This window comes from Pongo pygmaeus, chromosome 2 (assembly GCF_028885625.2).
Source record: "Pongo pygmaeus isolate AG05252 chromosome 2, NHGRI_mPonPyg2-v2.0_pri, whole genome shotgun sequence".
Classification (NCBI taxonomy): Eukaryota; Metazoa; Chordata; class Mammalia; order Primates; family Hominidae; genus Pongo; species Pongo pygmaeus.
The window spans coordinates 67,959,316-67,979,241 of NC_085930.1; the positions used below are offsets into that span (position 1 = coordinate 67,959,316).

The 19,926-nt window shown below is 38.8% G+C and overlaps 1 protein-coding gene across 2 annotated transcripts; it reads right to left on the reverse strand.

Moving 5' to 3' along the window:
- Positions 1–276: 276 nt before the first annotated feature.
- CRELD1 (cysteine rich with EGF like domains 1) lies at positions 277–19,854 on the reverse strand. 2 transcript variants are annotated; one of them, XM_054481414.2, is made up of 11 exons: positions 19,639–19,854; positions 18,947–19,139; positions 18,642–18,724; positions 6,147–6,257; positions 5,711–5,802; positions 4,279–4,455; positions 4,100–4,195; positions 2,408–2,491; positions 2,132–2,227; positions 1,789–1,923; positions 277–946 (listed from the first exon to the last, which is right to left on the reverse strand). In XM_054481414.2, exons 1-11 carry the CDS (start codon positions 19,800–19,802, stop codon positions 732–734), a joined length of 1,446 nt encoding a protein of 481 aa, XP_054337389.1. In that variant the 5' UTR covers positions 19,803–19,854; the 3' UTR covers positions 277–731. The 2 variants fall into 2 exon arrangements, with proteins under 2 accessions (XP_054337389.1, XP_054337390.1); XM_054481415.2 differs by having other exon boundaries at positions 19,707–19,786.
- Between the last annotated feature and the right edge of the window lie 72 nt (positions 19,855–19,926).

Here is a 19,926-nt window from a genome sequence, read left to right on the forward strand (position 1 = left end):
AAGCTTGAGTGGAAAGCATTATGAAGCCCATTTGAGGAAAGAGAAGAGTGAAGTTCAGAGGCAAAAGTCATCTGTCCAGGGTCCTTTGCCAAATGACAGCTGGCATGGAACCCTCCTAAGGCTGATTCCTCTATCCTCCTTCTCCTAACAGCACTTCAGGGGCAACCTTCTCCTCTATCTTTTCTCCACTCACCATCAAAGAACCCCTCAATTTCCCAGGATTCTAGAAAATTTCCCTGAGGTGGGGGTGGTGGGACAGGTAGTAAGACTGAAGCCTTTTAACTTTCCAAGACCTTTCTTTATTTCCTGAGATGAATAAATAAGTGGCAATGGGGGGTGGGGATGTGGTGAACATAGAACAGGAGCTGGCAGCATGCAGCTGGCAGGAGGGGGCTGTGATGGCCCCACCCCTATGAGGACCCCCTCATCCTAAGCAGGGGCCAAAGCTCACTAGCAGCCACCATTAAGGAAAAACTTCTGAAATTCACACATTGTGAAGCCTGCCAGTCCCCGCCAGGTGAAGAGCTCATGGTATCCACCTTCAGGGCTACTTTTTACCCCAGGGGCCTTCTCTGCCTGGGCCTGGGTACCTGGGCTGCTCTGTAAGGCAGGTAGGGGTGCTTACCCCACTCTCAAAAATAAACCAAGCTGTCCTGAGTGTCCAGCAGGAGGACAGCCCAAGCTCTGGGGGCAGCGTGGGTGGGAGGAGATCCTACAAGTGGTGGCCGAGATTATCTGCCCTTGATGAAGCCCTCCAGCACACGGTCACTGCGCTCTGACAACCAGTAGCCAGTCATGGCCGCCACAGCCCCAATGAAGATGGCGGTGAACACCAAGTCGCCCTTAGCAGCCAGCGTGGCCAGTGCACAGATGATGACGCCAAAGAACATCTGCTGCAGCACCACCAACTCGTCCTCTGTCATCTCTGAGAAGAAGCCCGCTGACTCTGCAGAGGAGCAAGAGATGCAGCCTGGCACTCGTATCCCTGTTCGTGGTAGTTCTTGGAGTTTCCCCAGAACTCCCACGCACCTGATCATCATGGCCACCAGGCCTGCCCAGCAAGCCAGGCACACAACATTTACTGCTCAAAACCACTCTGTAAGGGGCAGTTACCATCCCTGTCTCACTAAATGGGAAAGAGGCTCAGAGAGGTAAAGGGGTTGGACTCGCCAAGGCCATGTGGTAGACAAGTTGGGGGCAGAGCATTTATTACATGTATGAGTCTCGTTCCACGGTCAGACTGTCTGGATTGGGATCCCAGCTCTGCAACTTGCTTGCCATATAGCCCTGGGAAAGTAGCTTCATCTCTCTGCATCTTCGTTTTTACATATGTAGAATGGGGATGAGAACCCAACCTCCAGCGTCGGGTTGTTTCAGGGGTTAATAAGTTAAGATGAGGAATGCACCTAGAACAGCATCTGACACGGTAATTCCTGGGGAAATGGTCCCTGCCATCATCGTTGTGATTAATCTGCATCTCACCACACCCCTGGCCTAGGACAGCTCTCAGCAGGCCAGGGCAAACACTGGTCCCGTTGGATGGATGAGGAAACAGGTTAAGGAGGCAGACTGATTTGATGCCAAGTCTGATTCCCTTTGTACCCTGGATAAGGCTGCTGAGAGCCAACCTGGATATCAGACGTAGAGCCCGGTCTCAGTGCAGCCTCCGGGGGGGCTGGGTGGCAGTAGGGGTGGGGCAGGGCCTGGAGCTGCCACTGCTACCTGGGAAAGGGGCTTGCCTGCCTTCTCTTTGAATGAGGACCTCCCCTCTCCCGCCCCAGGGCTCACCTGGGATCTGCTCCTTCACACAGATGCCTTCCATCTGCTTGTAGCCCTCAGCACAGATGCAGCGATAACCGCCCTCGGTGTTTTCACACTGCTTGTTCTCTCCTGGACACACCTCTGTCTCACACTCATCCACATCTTGAGGGGAGGGAGGGGTCAGAGTCCTGCTAGGGCCCCCCACGCAGCACCCTGACTCCATCTTGTCTATCTCTCAACACTCCCCTCTGCCCTTGCCCAGGCAACATTCCACCCTTCCTTCCCCCGCCTGCCCATATTCCGGCCTCTTCACCATTCATGCTGGGTGAGGCACTCCCAGGTGCCTGTGTCCCACCAGCAGGAGACTCACCGAGACACTTGGAGCCCACCTGCTGGTAGCCAGGGCTACACTTCTTACAGCGACCTGGCCCTGCCCCCATGCAGCCTAGGCAGGCCTTGGCACAGTCTGGAGAGAGGAGAGAAAGATGAGGGTGAGATGTGCACCTAGGCCCAGGGGAGCCACGCTCCAGAAGAGGAGGCCTGGGGGTGCTCTGAAGCCTGAGAAGGGGAGAGTTTGGAGGGACAGGTGTGGAGCAGCTCTTCCTCCCCTCCTCACATCCCCTCCTCTGCAGAAGTAGACACTGACCTCGGCACTCATAGGAGCCCTCAGTGTTCACGCAGAATTGGTCGGCTCCACAGTTGGCTCCCTCTGTGCCACACTCGTCAATGTCTGCAGAGAGGTGAGCAGGGTGAGAATTTCAATCCCTGTTTAGTAGGGAAGCTGAGGCCAGAGCCGTTGGGGAATGGTCTTGCCTGGGATTAAATGGTATGGCAGAGACTGCAAGCTGTCTACCAATATAGAAGCAGACTAGCTAGACTTCAGGCTGCCCAGCCGGAGACCACATTTTCCAACCTGTCTTGAAGCTAAGTGTGTCCCTGTGATTGAGTTCTGGCCAACAGGATGTAAACAGGAGTGATGAGCTCCACTGTTAGCTTGGTCTTAAAACAATGCTTGGACTCCTCAATGCACTTTCTTTCCCTTCTCCCTTCCTGAGTGCTGGCACGTGGGACATGGAGATGCCCAGGACTCAGCTTCAACCATGCAGACAACGCCCAAGGGGATGATTGTGCAGTAAGTTACAGGAATAATCTGGGTACTGGAATGATTGTGACTAGCAGAGCTCGCTTGCCAGCCTGGACTTCTCACTTTGGGACTGTAATATGAGAAAAAAAATAAACCTCTACCCTCTAGATTCTTTTTTTTTTTTTTGAGATAGAGTTTCGCTCTTGTCACCCACGCTACAGTGCAATGGTGTGATCTTGGCTCACTGCAACCTCTGCCTCCTGGATTCAAGTGACTCTCCTGCCTCTGCCTCCCGAGTAGCTGGGATTACAGGCACCTGCCACCATGCCTGGCTAATTTTTGTATTTTTAGTACAGACAGGGTTTTGCCATGTTGGCCAGGCTGGTCTCGAACTCCTGACCTCAGGTGATCCACCCCACCTTCGGCCTTCCAAAGTGCTGGGATTAGAGGCATGAGTGAGCTACCACACCCGGCCAACCTCTATATTCTTTAAGCCACAGTCTTTTGGGGATTTTTGTTACAGCAGCTTAGCCTTTACTCTAGTCTATATAAGTGGCTAGGCTGGGACCAAACCAAGTCTTGAACCCAGGTTTCCTGACCCCAAGTTCAATGTCCTCATTCTCCTGGCCAACCCTTCTTCAATTTTTTTTTTTTTTTTTTTTTTTTTTTTTGAGATGGAGTCTCCCTCTGTTGCCCAGACTGGAGTACAGTGGCACGATCTTGGCTTACTGCAAGCTCCGCCTCCCAGGTTCATGCCCTTCTCCTGCCTCAGCCTCCTGAGTAGCTGGGACTACAGGCACCCGCCACCATGCCCAGCTAATTTTTTGTATTTTTAGTTGAGACAGGGTTTCACCATGTTAGCCAGGATGGTCTCGATCTCCTGACCTTGTGATCTGCCTGCCTTGGTCTCCCAAAGTGCTGGGATTACAGGCGTGAGCCACTGCGCCCAGCCCCTTCCTCAATTTTTAAGACTTGGCCAAAGTAACGCCTCCTCCAAGAAGCCTTTCCTGATTCCCCATCACCATTTCCACTGAACTAGATCAGAAGCATCTCTCACTGTACACAGGGACTATACTACACAGTACCTGTGTAGCGGACTGTAAGTTTCTGGTTACTTTTCTGCCTGCCCAGCCAGGTTGAGATCTCCATGAAGGTGGGGCCTAGGCTAGTCTAGCCCAGGCTGGTGTTGAGAGAATGAAGGACCAAGCCCAGGCCCCTGACCATCTTCCCAGACCTAGCTAGGGCCCCACTTACCTACACACTTGAGGTGATGCAAGGCCCAGCCCTTCTTGCATTGCAAACAGTTTGATTCCTCAGGTCCTGAACATCGGGCACAGGGGCCAAAACAAGCTGGGTAGAATGGGGCAGCATGAGGATGGGCAGGCAGGTGCCCCATCTGCCCCTGCCCAGTGCCACACCTTTTGGCTACCTACCCGAACATACCAGATGGCTGGCGTTGCGTTCTGCCTCAAAGTAGCCAAGGCCACACTGGCCACAGGCCTCACCCCCGTAGCCGGCTTGGCAGTCACAGTGCCCGCTGCCCCCTCGTGTCCCTTCTCCTTCACACTGTCCGTAGCCACCACAGGGCCTCTCTGTTCCCCCAGGACAGGCTGTGGGAAGACACCAAACCAGGTGAGGTCATCTATACAACCTTGATATACAAGATAATATTTTCTGCTCTGCATATCAGTAAACATTTTTGGAGAAGAAAATTAATTTTAATGACATAATATTTTGTCATAAAACTGATATTTACTTAACCAATTTCCTCTTGTGGAACAATTAGATTTTACAAACCTTTTATTTATTTATTTATTTATTTTTAGTGACAGGGTCTCGCTCTGTTTCCCAGGCAATGACGTGATCATAGCTCACTGTAGCCTCGAACTCCTGGGCTCAAGCAATCCTCCCACCTCAGCCTAGGGGGACAACAGGCTGCACCACCATGCCCTACTATTTTTTTTTTTTTAAGAGACAGGGTCTTGCTATGTTACCCAGGCTGGTCTCTCAAACTCCTGGCCTCAAGTGATCCTCCTGCCTCAGCCTCCCAAAGTGCTGGGTTTACAGGTACGAGCCACTGCACCAAATATTTTGTTTTTCTTTTTTTTTTTTGAGACAGAGTCTCGCTCTGTCGCCCAGGCTGGAGTGCAGTGGCATGATCTCGGCTCACTGCAAGCTCCGCTTCCCGGGTTCATGCCATTCTTCTGCCTCAGCCTCCCGAGTAGCTGGGACTAGGGGCGCCCGCCACCACGCCCGGCTAATTTTTTGTATTTTTTAGTAGAGACAGTGTTTCACCATGATAGCCAGGATGGTCTCGATCTCCTGACTTCATGATCCGCCCACCACGGCCTCCCAAAGTGTTGGGATTACAGGTGTGAGCCACCGAGCCCAGCCAATATTTTCTTTTACAAAGACTGAATTTGCCATCTTTGTAGCTAGCTCTTTATCTGTAGCTTCAGGAAAGACTGCTCTAAAAGAGGCTGGTAGTAAGTTCAGCTCTTGTGCCAGGACTGTGTGTGAGGATGGATGGCGATCATGGGGGCTCCAGGGCAACACACGCCCCTCCCCAGGAAGGTACCATAGTCCGATCTGGCATGGGAAATGAAGGGGCTGGGAGATCTATCATTTCTTTAATACATGATGATAACCATACTGCATCTGACTCAGTCTAGCCCCTGTGCTTTCTCCAAGCCTTTCCCCACTGATTTGCCCATCTCCCCAGCCCTGTGAGGCGGGCAAGAACTGAGGTCCAGAGAAGTTTATCTGAGTAGCCTGAGTTCACACAGCGAACTAGGGACAGAGCCAGGACTGGATCCCTGGACTCGGCGGTCCCCTCCCATCCCCAAGAGCAACTGAAAAACTCACGAAGGCAGGAGGGCCCGAAGGTGCCTGCGGGGCAGCAGAGCTTCAGGGAATCTGAGCACAGCCACTGGAAGAGGTCCGGGGCCTCCTGCTGCCTGAGGCAGGGGCAGGGTGGAGGGAGGTGGGGAGGAGGCACTGAGATAGTGTCAGAAGTGCTGTTCCCATTCCCCCATGCCTGAATCTGTGATTCAACCCAGCTTGGACATAAGACCCAAAAGGCCATCTGACCAATGCCCTTTCCCCATTTGGCAGAAGGGTGAACTGAGGCTCAAAGTGGAGCGCAAGTCCCCCGGCAAGTCCTTAGCAGATCTGGGTTTGGAAGGAGCAGAACCAGGACATGGGCCCCAGCATGCACCCCCCTGCTTCTTGGCCAAATCAAGGCCTTGTCACCAGGCCCCACCTGTGACCCACTCCCAGGGAAGGCCCCCTTGCCACTCACTTGTGAAACCACCAGCTCTCCACCAGCTCCTCACTCAGCTCCAGCAGGCGGTGGCACTCGAAGTCCGACTTGCTGCACACACCCTCCAGCACCTCTACCAGGCGGGTCTCACTGACCGGATAGGGCAGGGCTGGTGGGAAACACGCCCCACCCCACCCACCACCCTCCTCAGGTCTCTCTCCACCCTTCCACGTGCAGTGAAAATATCAAAGGAGAGGCCATGAGGTATAATGGAAGGGGTCATGGTTCTGGGAAGCAGAGAGACCTGGGTTCAAATCTAGTGGACCTTGGGCAAGTCACTTAACCTCTCTGAACCTCTTTGTTTTGTCATCTGTAAAATGGGGACGACAATACCTTCCCTGCAGGTTTCTTGTAACATACATCAGTTCCTGCATCTGAGCAATGGAATATAATACCCTTGCTGGGTAGATATGGCTAAAAATACATCCTATAACAAGTGTTGGCAGGGATGTGGAGAAATTAGAATCCTCCCACACTGCAGGTGGGAATACAAAATGGCATCACCACTGTGGAAAAGCAGTTCCTCAATAAGTAAAACATGGAATTGCCATAGGACCCACCAATTCCACTACTGGATACAGACCCAAAAGAATGGAAAACAGGTGTTCAAACGAAAACTTGTACACAATGTTCATAGCAGCACTATTCACAACAGCCAAAAGGTAGAAACAATGCAGATATCCATCAACTGATGCATGGATAAACAAAATGTGGTACAGCCAAATGAGAATATTATTCAGCCATAAAAAGGAATAAGTATTGATATATGCTACGGTATGGGTGAACCTTGAAAACATTATGCTAAGTGAAACTAGCCAGACACAAAAAGCCACATATTTTATGATTCCAATGAAATCAGCAAATCCATAATTTCTGCTTGACTAACTCAAATTAGTGATTGCCAAGAGCCGAGGGAAGGGGAGAACGGGGAGTGGCTGTGTAATAGGTATAGGATTTTTTGCGGGGGGTGGGTAATGAAAATGTTCTGGAACTACATAGTGGTGATGGCTGCACAACATTGTAAATGTTATTAAATGTCTTCAATGGGAAATTTTTTATGTGTATTTTACCACAATTAAATATATATATATATGTATATATATACACACATATATAAATATTTGATGTCTTATATCCTGTATTTAAAGGGTCTGGCACAGTGCCTGGCATATAGGAGGTGATTTAAAAAAGCAAGCAATGCAGGAGCCATTACAAAGCTGGAAGTGCCTCTGGGGTTGTCTTAGCCAATCCCCTCATTCCTGAATGAGGAAACTCAGGCCCGGCGCAGGAAAAGAGAAAATGACCAATGTTACATAATAACAAAACCTTTATTTCTAGTGGGCATCCCAGTTAAGCCTTTTCCACACTTCTATGAAATAGGCAAACCAGGTATTAATATCCCCATTTTACAGGTGAAGAAACTGTGGCTCTGAGAGGTTAAGAACCGACAACCAGGTCTAACTCTGAGCCTTTGCTGACTCCTCTTCCATTTGACTTTGAAAAGCTGGAGGGCTCAGGGCTCGGCTTTCTGTATCCTTCCCATGCCTTTCTTTACATACTGACTATATAATGGCTTTCTGTATTATATATATACTGACTATATAATGGCTTTCTGTATTATATATATACTGACTATATAATGGCTTTCTGTATTATATATATACTGACTATATAATGGCTTTCTGTATTATATATATACTGACTATATAATGGCTTTCTGTATTATATATATACTGACTATATAATGGCTTTCTGTATTATATATATGCCGACTATATAATGGCTTTCTGTATTATATAATGGCTTTCTGTATTATATATATGCTGACTGTATAATGGCTTTCTGTATTATATATATACTGACTATATAATGGCTTTCTGTATTATATATATACTGACTATATAATGGCTTTCTGTATTATATATATACTGACTATATAATGGCTTTCTGTATTATATATATGCTGACTATATAATGGCTTTCTGTATTATATATATGCTGACTGTATAATGGCTTTCTGTATTATATATATGCTGACTGTATAATGGCTTTCTGTATTATATATATGCTGACTATATAATGGCTTTCTGTATTATATATATACTGACTATATAATGGCTTTCTGTATTATATATATACTGACTATATAATGGCTTTCTGTATTATATATATGCTGACTGTATAATGGCTTTCTGTATTATATATATGCTGACTGTATAATGGCTTTCTGTATTATATATATGCTGACTGTATAATGGCTTTCTGTATTATATATATGCTGACTGTATAATGGCTTTCTGTATTATATATATGCTGACTGTATAGTGGCTTTCTGTATTATATATATGCCGACTGTATAATGGCTTTCTGTATTATATATATGCCGACTATATAGTGGCTTTCTGTATTATATATATGCCGACTATATAGTGGCTTTCTGTATTATATATATGCTGACTATATAATGGCTTTCTGTATTATATATATACTGACTATATAATGGCTTTCTGTATTATATATATACTGACTATATAATGGCTTTCTGTATTATATATATACTGACTATATAATGGCTTTCTGTATTATATATATACTGACTATATAATGGCTTTCTGTATTATATATATGCCGACTATATAATGGCTTTCTGTATTATATAATGGCTTTCTGTATTATATATATGCTGACTGTATAATGGCTTTCTGTATTATATATATACTGACTATATAATGGCTTTCTGTATTATATATATACTGACTATATAATGGCTTTCTGTATTATATATATACTGACTATATAATGGCTTTCTGTATTATATATATGCTGACTATATAATGGCTTTCTGTATTATATATATGCTGACTGTATAATGGCTTTCTGTATTATATATATGCTGACTGTATAATGGCTTTCTGTATTATATATATGCCGACTGTATAATGGCTTTCTGTATTATATATATGCCGACTGTATAATGGCTTTCTGTATTATATATATGCCGACTGTATAGTGGCTTTCTGTATTATATATATGCTGACTATATAATGGCTTTCTGTATTATATATATACTGACTATATAATGGCTTTCTGTATTATATATATACTGACTATATAATGGCTTTCTGTATTATATATATACTGACTATATAATGGCTTTCTGTATTATATATATACTGACTATATAATGGCTTTCTGTATTATATATATACTGACTATATAATGGCTTTCTGTATTATATATATACTGACTATATAATGGCTTTCTGTATTATATATATACTGACTATATAATGGCTTTCTGTATTATATATATGCTGACTATATAATGGCTTTCTGTATTATATATATGCTGACTGTATAATGGCTTTCTGTATTATATATATGCTGACTGTATAATGGCTTTCTGTATTATATATATGCTGACTATATAATGGCTTTCTGTATTATATATATACTGACTATATAATGGCTTTCTGTATTATATATATACTGACTATATAATGGCTTTCTGTATTATATATATGCTGACTGTATAATGGCTTTCTGTATTATATATATGCTGACTGTATAATGGCTTTCTGTATTATATATATGCTGACTGTATAATGGCTTTCTGTATTATATATATGCTGACTGTATAATGGCTTTCTGTATTATATATATGCTGACTGTATAGTGGCTTTCTGTATTATATATATGCCGACTGTATAATGGCTTTCTGTATTATATATATGCCGACTATATAGTGGCTTTCTGTATTATATATATGCCGACTATATAGTGGCTTTCTGTATTATATATATGCTGACTATATAATGGCTTTCTGTATTATATATATACTGACTATATAATGGCTTTCTGTATTATATATATACTGACTATATAATGGCTTTCTGTATTATATATATACTGACTATATAATGGCTTTCTGTATTATATATATGCCGACTATATAATGGCTTTCTGTATTATATAATGGCTTTCTGTATTATATATATGCTGACTGTATAATGGCTTTCTGTATTATATATATACTGACTATATAATGGCTTTCTGTATTATATATATACTGACTATATAATGGCTTTCTGTATTATATATATGCTGACTATATAATGGCTTTCTGTATTATATATATGCTGACTATATAATGGCTTTCTGTATTATATATATGCTGACTGTATAATGGCTTTCTGTATTATATATATGCTGACTGTATAATGGCTTTCTGTATTATATATATGCCGACTGTATAATGGCTTTCTGTATTATATATATGCCGACTGTATAATGGCTTTCTGTATTATATATATGCCGACTGTATAGTGGCTTTCTGTATTATATATATGCTGACTATATAATGGCTTTCTGTATTATATATATACTGACTATATAATGGCTTTCTGTATTATATATATACTGACTATATAATGGCTTTCTGTATTATATATATACTGACTATATAATGGCTTTCTGTATTATATATATACTGACTATATAATGGCTTTCTGTATTATATATATACTGACTATATAATGGCTTTCTGTATTATATATATACTGACTATATAATGGCTTTCTGTATTATATATATACTGACTATATAATGGCTTTCTGTATTATATATATGCCGACTATATAATGGCTTTCTGTATTATATAATGGCTTTCTGTATTATATATATGCTGACTGTATAATGGCTTTCTGTATTATATATATACTGACTATATAATGGCTTTCTGTATTATATATATACTGACTATATAATGGCTTTCTGTATTATATATATACTGACTATATAATGGCTTTCTGTATTATATATATACTGACTATATAATGGCTTTCTGTATTATATATATACTGACTATATAATGGCTTTCTGTATTATATATATGCTGACTGTATAATGGCTTTCTGTATTATATATATGCTGACTGTATAATGGCTTTCTGTATTATATATATGCTGACTGTATAATGGCTTTCTGTATTATATATATGCTGACTGTATAATGGCTTTCTGTATTATATATATGCCGACTGTATAGTGGCTTTCTGTATTATATATATGCCGACTATATAGTGGCTTTCTGTATTATATATATATGCTGACTATATAATGGCTTTCTGTATTATATATATACTGACTATATAATGGCTTTCTGTATTATATATATACTGACTATATAATGGCTTTCTGTATTATATATATACTGACTATATAATGGCTTTCTGTATTATATATATACTGACTATATAATGGCTTTCTGTATTATATATATGCCGACTATATAATGGCTTTCTGTATTATATAATGGCTTTCTGTATTATATATATGCTGACTGTATAATGGCTTTCTGTATTATATATATGCTGACTATATAATGGCTTTCTGTATTATATATATACTGACTATATAATGGCTTTCTGTATTATATATATACTGACTATATAATGGCTTTCTGTATTATATATATGCTGACTATATAATGGCTTTCTGTATTATATATATGCTGACTGTATAATGGCTTTCTGTATTATATATATGCTGACTGTATAATGGCTTTCTGTATTATATATATGCTGACTATATAATGGCTTTCTGTATTATATATATACTGACTATATAATGGCTTTCTGTATTATATATATACTGACTATATAATGGCTTTCTGTATTATATATATGCTGACTGTATAATGGCTTTCTGTATTATATATATGCTGACTGTATAATGGCTTTCTGTATTATATATATGCTGACTGTATAATGGCTTTCTGTATTATATATATGCTGACTGTATAATGGCTTTCTGTATTATATATATGCTGACTGTATAATGGCTTTCTGTATTATATATATGCCGACTGTATAATGGCTTTCTGTATTATATATATGCCGACTATATAGTGGCTTTCTGTATTATATATATGCTGACTATATAATGGCTTTCTGTATTATATATATACTGACTATATAATGGCTTTCTGTATTATATATATACTGACTATATAATGGCTTTCTGTATTATATATATACTGACTATATAATGGCTTTCTGTATTATATATATACTGACTATATAATGGCTTTCTGTATTATATATATACTGACTATATAATGGCTTTCTGTATTATATATATACTGACTATATAATGGCTTTCTGTATTATATAATGGCTTTCTGTATTATATAATGGCTTTCTGTATTATATATATGCTGACTGTATATATGCCGACTATATAATGGCTTTCTGTATTATATAATGGCTTTCTGTATTATATATATGCTGACTGTATAATGGCTTTCTGTATTATATATATACTGACTATATAATGGCTTTCTGTATTATATATATACTGACTATATAATGGCTTTCTGTATTATATATATACTGACTATATAATGGCTTTCTGTATTATATATATGCTGACTGTATAATGGCTTTCTGTATTATATATATGCTGACTGTATAATGGCTTTCTGTATTATATATATGCTGACTGTATAATGGCTTTCTGTATTATATATATGCTGACTGTATAATGGCTTTCTGTATTATATATATGCCGACTGTATAATGGCTTTCTGTATTATATATATGCCGACTGTATAATGGCTTTCTGTATTATATATATGCCGACTGTATAGTGGCTTTCTGTATTATATATATGCTGACTATATAATGGCTTTCTGTATTATATATATACTGACTATATAATGGCTTTCTGTATTATATATATACTGACTATATAATGGCTTTCTGTATTATATATATACTGACTATATAATGGCTTTCTGTATTATATATATACTGACTATATAATGGCTTTCTGTATTATATATATACTGACTATATAATGGCTTTCTGTATTATATATATACTGACTATATAATGGCTTTCTGTATTATATATATACTGACTATATAATGGCTTTCTGTATTATATATATGCCGACTATATAATGGCTTTCTGTATTATATAATGGCTTTCTGTATTATATATATGCTGACTGTATAATGGCTTTCTGTATTATATATATACTGACTATATAATGGCTTTCTGTATTATATATATACTGACTATATAATGGCTTTCTGTATTATATATATACTGACTATATAATGGCTTTCTGTATTATATATATACTGACTATATAATGGCTTTCTGTATTATATATATACTGACTATATAATGGCTTTCTGTATTATATATATACTGACTATATAATGGCTTTCTGTATTATATATATGCCGACTATATAATGGCTTTCTGTATTATATAATGGCTTTCTGTATTATATATATGCTGACTGTATAATGGCTTTCTGTATTATATATATACTGACTATATAATGGCTTTCTGTATTATATATATACTGACTATATAATGGCTTTCTGTATTATATATATACTGACTATATAATGGCTTTCTGTATTATATATATGCTGACTATATAATGGCTTTCTGTATTATATATATGCTGACTATATAATGGCTTTCTGTATTATATATATGCTGACTGTATAATGGCTTTCTGTATTATATATATGCTGACTGTATAATGGCTTTCTGTATTATATATATGCTGACTATATAATGGCTTTCTGTATTATATATATGCTGACTGTATAATGGCTTTCTGTATTATATATATGCTGACTGTATAATGGCTTTCTGTATTATATATATGCTGACTGTATAATGGCTTTCTGTATTATATATATGCTGACTGTATAATGGCTTTCTGTATTATATATATACTGACTATATAATGGCTTTCTGTATTATATATATGCCGACTGTATAATGGCTTTCTGTATTATATATATGCCGACTATATAGTGGCTTTCTGTATTATATATATGCTGACTATATAATGGCTTTCTGTATTATATATATACTGACTATATAATGGCTTTCTGTATTATATATATACTGACTATATAATGGCTTTCTGTATTATATATATACTGACTATATAATGGCTTTCTGTATTATATATATACTGACTATATAATGGCTTTCTGTATTATATATATACTGACTATATAATGGCTTTCTGTATTGTATATATACACTGACTATATAATGGCTTTCTGTATTATATATATGCTGACTATATAATGGCTTTCTGTATTATATATATACTGACTATATAATGGCTTTCTGTATTATATATATACCGACTATATAATGGCTTTCTGTATTATATATATGCCGACTATATAATGGCTTTCTGTATTATATATATGCCGACTGTATAATGGCTTTCTGTATTATATATATGCCGACTGTATAATGGCTTTCTGTATTATATATATGCCGACTATATAATGGCTTTCTGTATTATATATATGCCGACTATATAATGGCTTTCTGTATTATATATATGCCGACTATATAATGGCTTTCTGTATTATATATATGCCGACTATATAATGGCTTTCTGTATTATATATATGCCGACTATATAATGGCTTTCTGTATTATATATATGCCGACTATATAATGGCTTTCTGTATTATATATATGCCGACTATATAATGGCTTTCTGTATTATATATATGCCGACTATATAATGGCTTTCTGTATTATATATATGCCGACTATATAATGGCTTTCTGTATTATATATATGCCGACTGTATAATGGCTTTCTGTATTATATATATGCCGACTGTATAATGGCTTTCTGTATTATATATATACTGACTATATAATGGCTTTCTGTATTATATATATACTGACTATATAATGGCTTTCTGTATTATATATATACTGACTATATAATGGCTTTCTGTATTATATATATACTGACTATATAATGGCTTTCTGTATTATATATATACTGACTATATAATGGCTTTCTGTATTATATATATGCTGACTATATAATGGCTTTCTGTATTATATATATGCTGACTGTATAATGGCTTTCTGTATTATATATATGCCGACTGTATAATGGCTTTCTGTATTATATATATGCCGACTATATAGTGGCTTTCTGTATTATATATATGCCGACTATATAGTGGCTTTCTGTATTATATATATACTGACTATATAGTGGCTTTCTGTATTATATATATACTGACTATATAATGGCTTTCTGTATTATATATATACTGACTATATAATGGCTTTCTGTATTATATATATACTGACTATATAATGGCTTTCTGTATTATATATATACTGACTATATAATGGCTTTCTGTATTATATATATGCCGACTATATAATGGCTTTCTGTATTATATATATGCCGACTATATAATGGCTTTCTGTATTATATATATACGCTGACTATATAATGGCTTTCTGTATTATATATATACTGACTATATAATGGCTTTCTGTATTATATATATACTGACTATATAATGGCTTTCTGTATTATATATATACTGACTATATAATGGCTTTCTGTATTATATATATACTGACTATATAATGGCTTTCTGTATTATATATATACTGACTATATAATGGCTTTCTGTATTATATATATACCGACTATATAATGGCTTTCTGTATTATATATATGCCGACTGTATAATGGCTTTCTGTATTATATATATGCCGACTGTATAATGGCTTTCTGTATTATATATATGCCGACTGTATAATGGCTTTCTGTATTATATATATGCCGACTGTATAGTGGCTTTCTGTATTATATATATGCCGACTGTATAGTGGCTTTCTGTATTATATATATGCCGACTGTATAGTGGCTTTCTGTATTATATATATACTGACTGTATAGTGGCTTTCTGTATTATATATATACCGACTGTATAATGGCTTTCTGTATTATATATATACCGACTGTATAATGGCTTTCTGTATTATATATATACTGACTATATAATGGCTTTCTGTATTATATATATACTGACTATATAATGGCTTTCTGTATTATATATATACTGACTATATAATGGCTTTCTGTATTATATATATACTGACTATATAATGGCTTTCTGTATTATATATATACTGACTATATAATGGCTTTCTGTATTATATATATGCTGACTATATAATGGCTTTCTGTATTATATATATACTGACTATATAATGGCTTTCTGTATTATATATATGCCGACTATATAATGGCTTTCTGTATTATATATATACGCTGACTATATAATGGCTTTCTGTATTATATATATACTGACTATATAATGGCTTTCTGTATTATATATACGCTGACTATATAATGGCTTTCTGTATTATATATATGCTGACTGTATAATGGCTTTCTGTATTATATATATACTGACTATATAATGGCTTTCTGTATTATATATCTACTGACTATATAATGGCTTTCTGTATTGTATATATATACTGACTATATAATGGCTTTCTGTATTATATATATACTGACTATATAATGGCTTTCTGTATTGTATATATACACTGACTATATAATGGCTTTCTGTATTATATATATACTGACTATATAATGGCTTTCTGTATTATATATATACTGACTATATAATGGCTTTCTGTATTATATATATACTGACTATATAATGGCTTTCTGTATTATATATATACTGACTATATAATGGCTTTCTGTATTATATATATACTGACTATATAATGGCTTTCTGTATTATATATATGCTGACTATATAATGGCTTTCTGTATTATATATATACTGACTATATAATGGCTTTCTGTATTATATATATGCCGACTATATAATGGCTTTCTGTATTGTATATATATACTGACTATATAATGGCTTTCTGTATTATATATATGCTGACTATATAATGGCTTTCTGTATTATATATATGCCGACTATATAATGGCTTTCTGTATTATATATATACTGACTATATAATGGCTTTCTGTATTATATATATACTGACTATATAATGGCTTTCTGTATTATATATATACTGACTATATAATGGCTTTCTGTATTATATATATACTGACTATATAATGGCTTTCTGTATTATATATATGCTGACTGTATAATGGCTTTCTGTATTATATATATGCTGACTATATAATGGCTTTCTGTATTATATATATGCCGACTATATAATGGCTTTCTGTATTGTATATATATACTGACTATATAATGGCTTTCTGTATTATATATATGCTGACTATATAATGGCTTTCTGTATTATATATATGCCGACTATATAATGGCTTTCTGTATTATATATATACTGACTATATAATGGCTTTCTGTATTATATATATACTGACTATATAATGGCTTTCTGTATTGTATATATATACTGACTATATAATGGCTTTCTGTATTATATATATACTGACTATATAATGGCTTTCTGTATTATATATATACTGACTGTATAATGGCTTTCTGTATTATATATATACTGACTATATAATGGCTTTCTGTATTATGTATATGCTGACTATATAATGGCTTTCTGTATCCTTCCCATGGCTTTCTTTACATACTGACTATATAATGACAACTCTCAAATTCCTGTTTCCAATTCCTACTCTTTTCTGAATTCCAGATTTGTATGGAGTCTACCTGGATGTCTAATGGACATTTCAGCCCAATACGTTCAAAGAACACCACATCCCACCCCTCCCCTAAACCTTCTCGGTTTCTCATCTCACCATCTTAGAAAACAGCTGCACTATTCACCCAGTTGCTCAGGCCCAAAATCTAGTAAGCATCTTTTATTCTACTGTTTCTCTATACCCATAGTGAATCTATCACCAGGTCCTATTGTTCTCTCTGCAAAATATACCCAGACTGTGACCCCTTCACCATGTCCTCCACTAGATACCACACTAGCTTGTGTTGCCTTCATGCCTAGATGATGCACTTGCCTCCCAAACTGGTCTCCCTGCTTCCTCCACCCTTGCCCCTTACAGTCTGTTTGCTACATAGCAGTGTGAGTAATCTTTAAAGGTATAAAGAAGACAGTATCACTTTTTCTGCTCATAACCTTCCAAGAGCTTCCCATTACACTCCGAAAAAAATCTAAACTCTTTTCTGTAGCCTTCAAGGCTTAAGCCTCTGCCTTCACCTTCTATCACTCTCCCCTTGGCTCACTCCACTCCAGCCACTTCTTGAATACACCAAGCTCAGTCACATCCTCTGCCCAATTCCCTCCCTGTCACATAGTTCGCTTCTTCATTTCATGTCTCTCTGTTCAAATGCCAAACCTTGAACACCTTGCCTCCCACCGTCCTGCAGTCTACTGTGCTTCACTGTTTGTTCTTCATCTGACATAATATTATTCACTCACTCATTCACTGCTTGTCTTCTCTACTAGAATGTGAGCTCCAGGAAGGGGGGATTTTGCTTGCCTTGTTTACTGCTATACTATAGATGTTCAGTGCTATTTGTTGAATGAATAAGTGCCCCCCAAGAGTTCCTAGTCCTACACCAGTAGAGCAGAGATTTGGCGGGGAGGGGAATATACACCCCTTCCCCCAGCAGCCCCTTACCTGTCTTTGTATTTGGACAACTTCTCTTCCTCCCAGGCAGTGTTTCCACCTCCAAAGTTGTCCCGGATGGTTCTCTCCAGGCCCTGGAAACAGAAAATTAGTAATAGCTAAGTACAGTGCCTGGCACATGCTAGCACTTCACTGTTCTACTGACCAGGAAACTGAGGCACAGAAAGGCAACCTGCCTACGGCCATACAACTAGTAAGAAACCAAGATGAAACTTGAATCCACACAGATTTGCATCCCAGAGTTCCCCACTCTAAATCGCTGTGTTCCCCTCCAACGAGGCTGCCGGTGCACCCACCTTGTTAAAGCTGTCAACCAGTCCCCGGCAGGTATGACACGGATGGGGCTGAGGCGGGGGAGAAGACTGGGGAGGTGGAGCGGGCTGGAGCCAGATGGGGCCTGGGAGGTTGAGGAAGAGGCTCAGGCCCCAGAGCACAGCCGGGACCAGGCCCTTCGGGGGCCGTGGGGCCATCTTTACCCAGGCTGGGGACCTGCAGATAGAGGGCGTGGAGAGGCTTCACTGAAGGAGTCAGGCCCCACGCGAGAAAGAAAAAGGTCTGTTCTGAGGTGCCGTGGCGCTGGGATCTGCGTTATTACAAGCAAAAAAGGCCAAACTGGGTATTGCAGGGGCTGTGGGGATGGGTGGGGAAAGGAGCATAAGATGCAATTCCAGAAGAGAAATAAGTTATCCTCGTTAGTATGGGGTGGAGAGGAAAGTGGCCTCGCTCCTTGACAAGGGGGCAGAAGTCAGCCTCTTGTTTGAAGGTCTGATAAAGGATATTAGGGGCCGGATCCGCAGAATTAGGGAGAAGAGATCAGATTCCAAATACTGAAGGAGAAGAGGCCAGAGGGGTTGTCTTGGGGGAGATGTCCGGAACCCCGGGCTTGGGGGGAGGAGCCCGGATCCGGATATGAAGGGAAGGGGTCAGATTCAGGGCCTCGCAGAAGGGCAAAGGCACGGCCCACGAGCCGGCAGAGAAAGATCCAGACCCTCGTAGGCCACGGAGAAGGAAGAAGCGACCGCCCCAGTCCGCGGGCGCCGTGGGCCGTCTCCTCACCGCGTCGCTGCTACAGCCTGCGTAAAACGTACAACCCCCACCCGCGCCGCAGTCCAGGGGGCGGAGCTTGCCGCCCAGCCAATGGCGACGGGCCATGTGCCATTACGTCACCCCACGCCAGCCAACCAGAGGCGGCACCGAGCTGCACCTGTCCGGGCTTTAAAGGGCCGCGGGGCTAGGGAACGACGTTTGCCAGCCCCGCCACTGAAACGGAGACGCG

Excerpts from the sequence above, each read along its gene's own strand:
- CRELD1 (XM_054481414.2), bottom strand. The coding sequence starts at position 19,802 with ATGGCCCGTCGCCATTGGCTGGGCGGCAAGCTCCGCCCCCTGGACTGC. Across the intron at positions 5,803-6,146 it reads GAGAGCTGGTGGTTTCACAA|GCAGCAGGAGGCCCCGGACC; the intron begins GTGAGTGGCAAG and ends CCCCTGCCTCAG. Across the intron at positions 947-1,788 it reads TGTGAAGGAGCAGATCCCAG|AGTCAGCGGGCTTCTTCTCA; the intron begins GTGAGCCCTGGG and ends GCTCCTCTGCAG.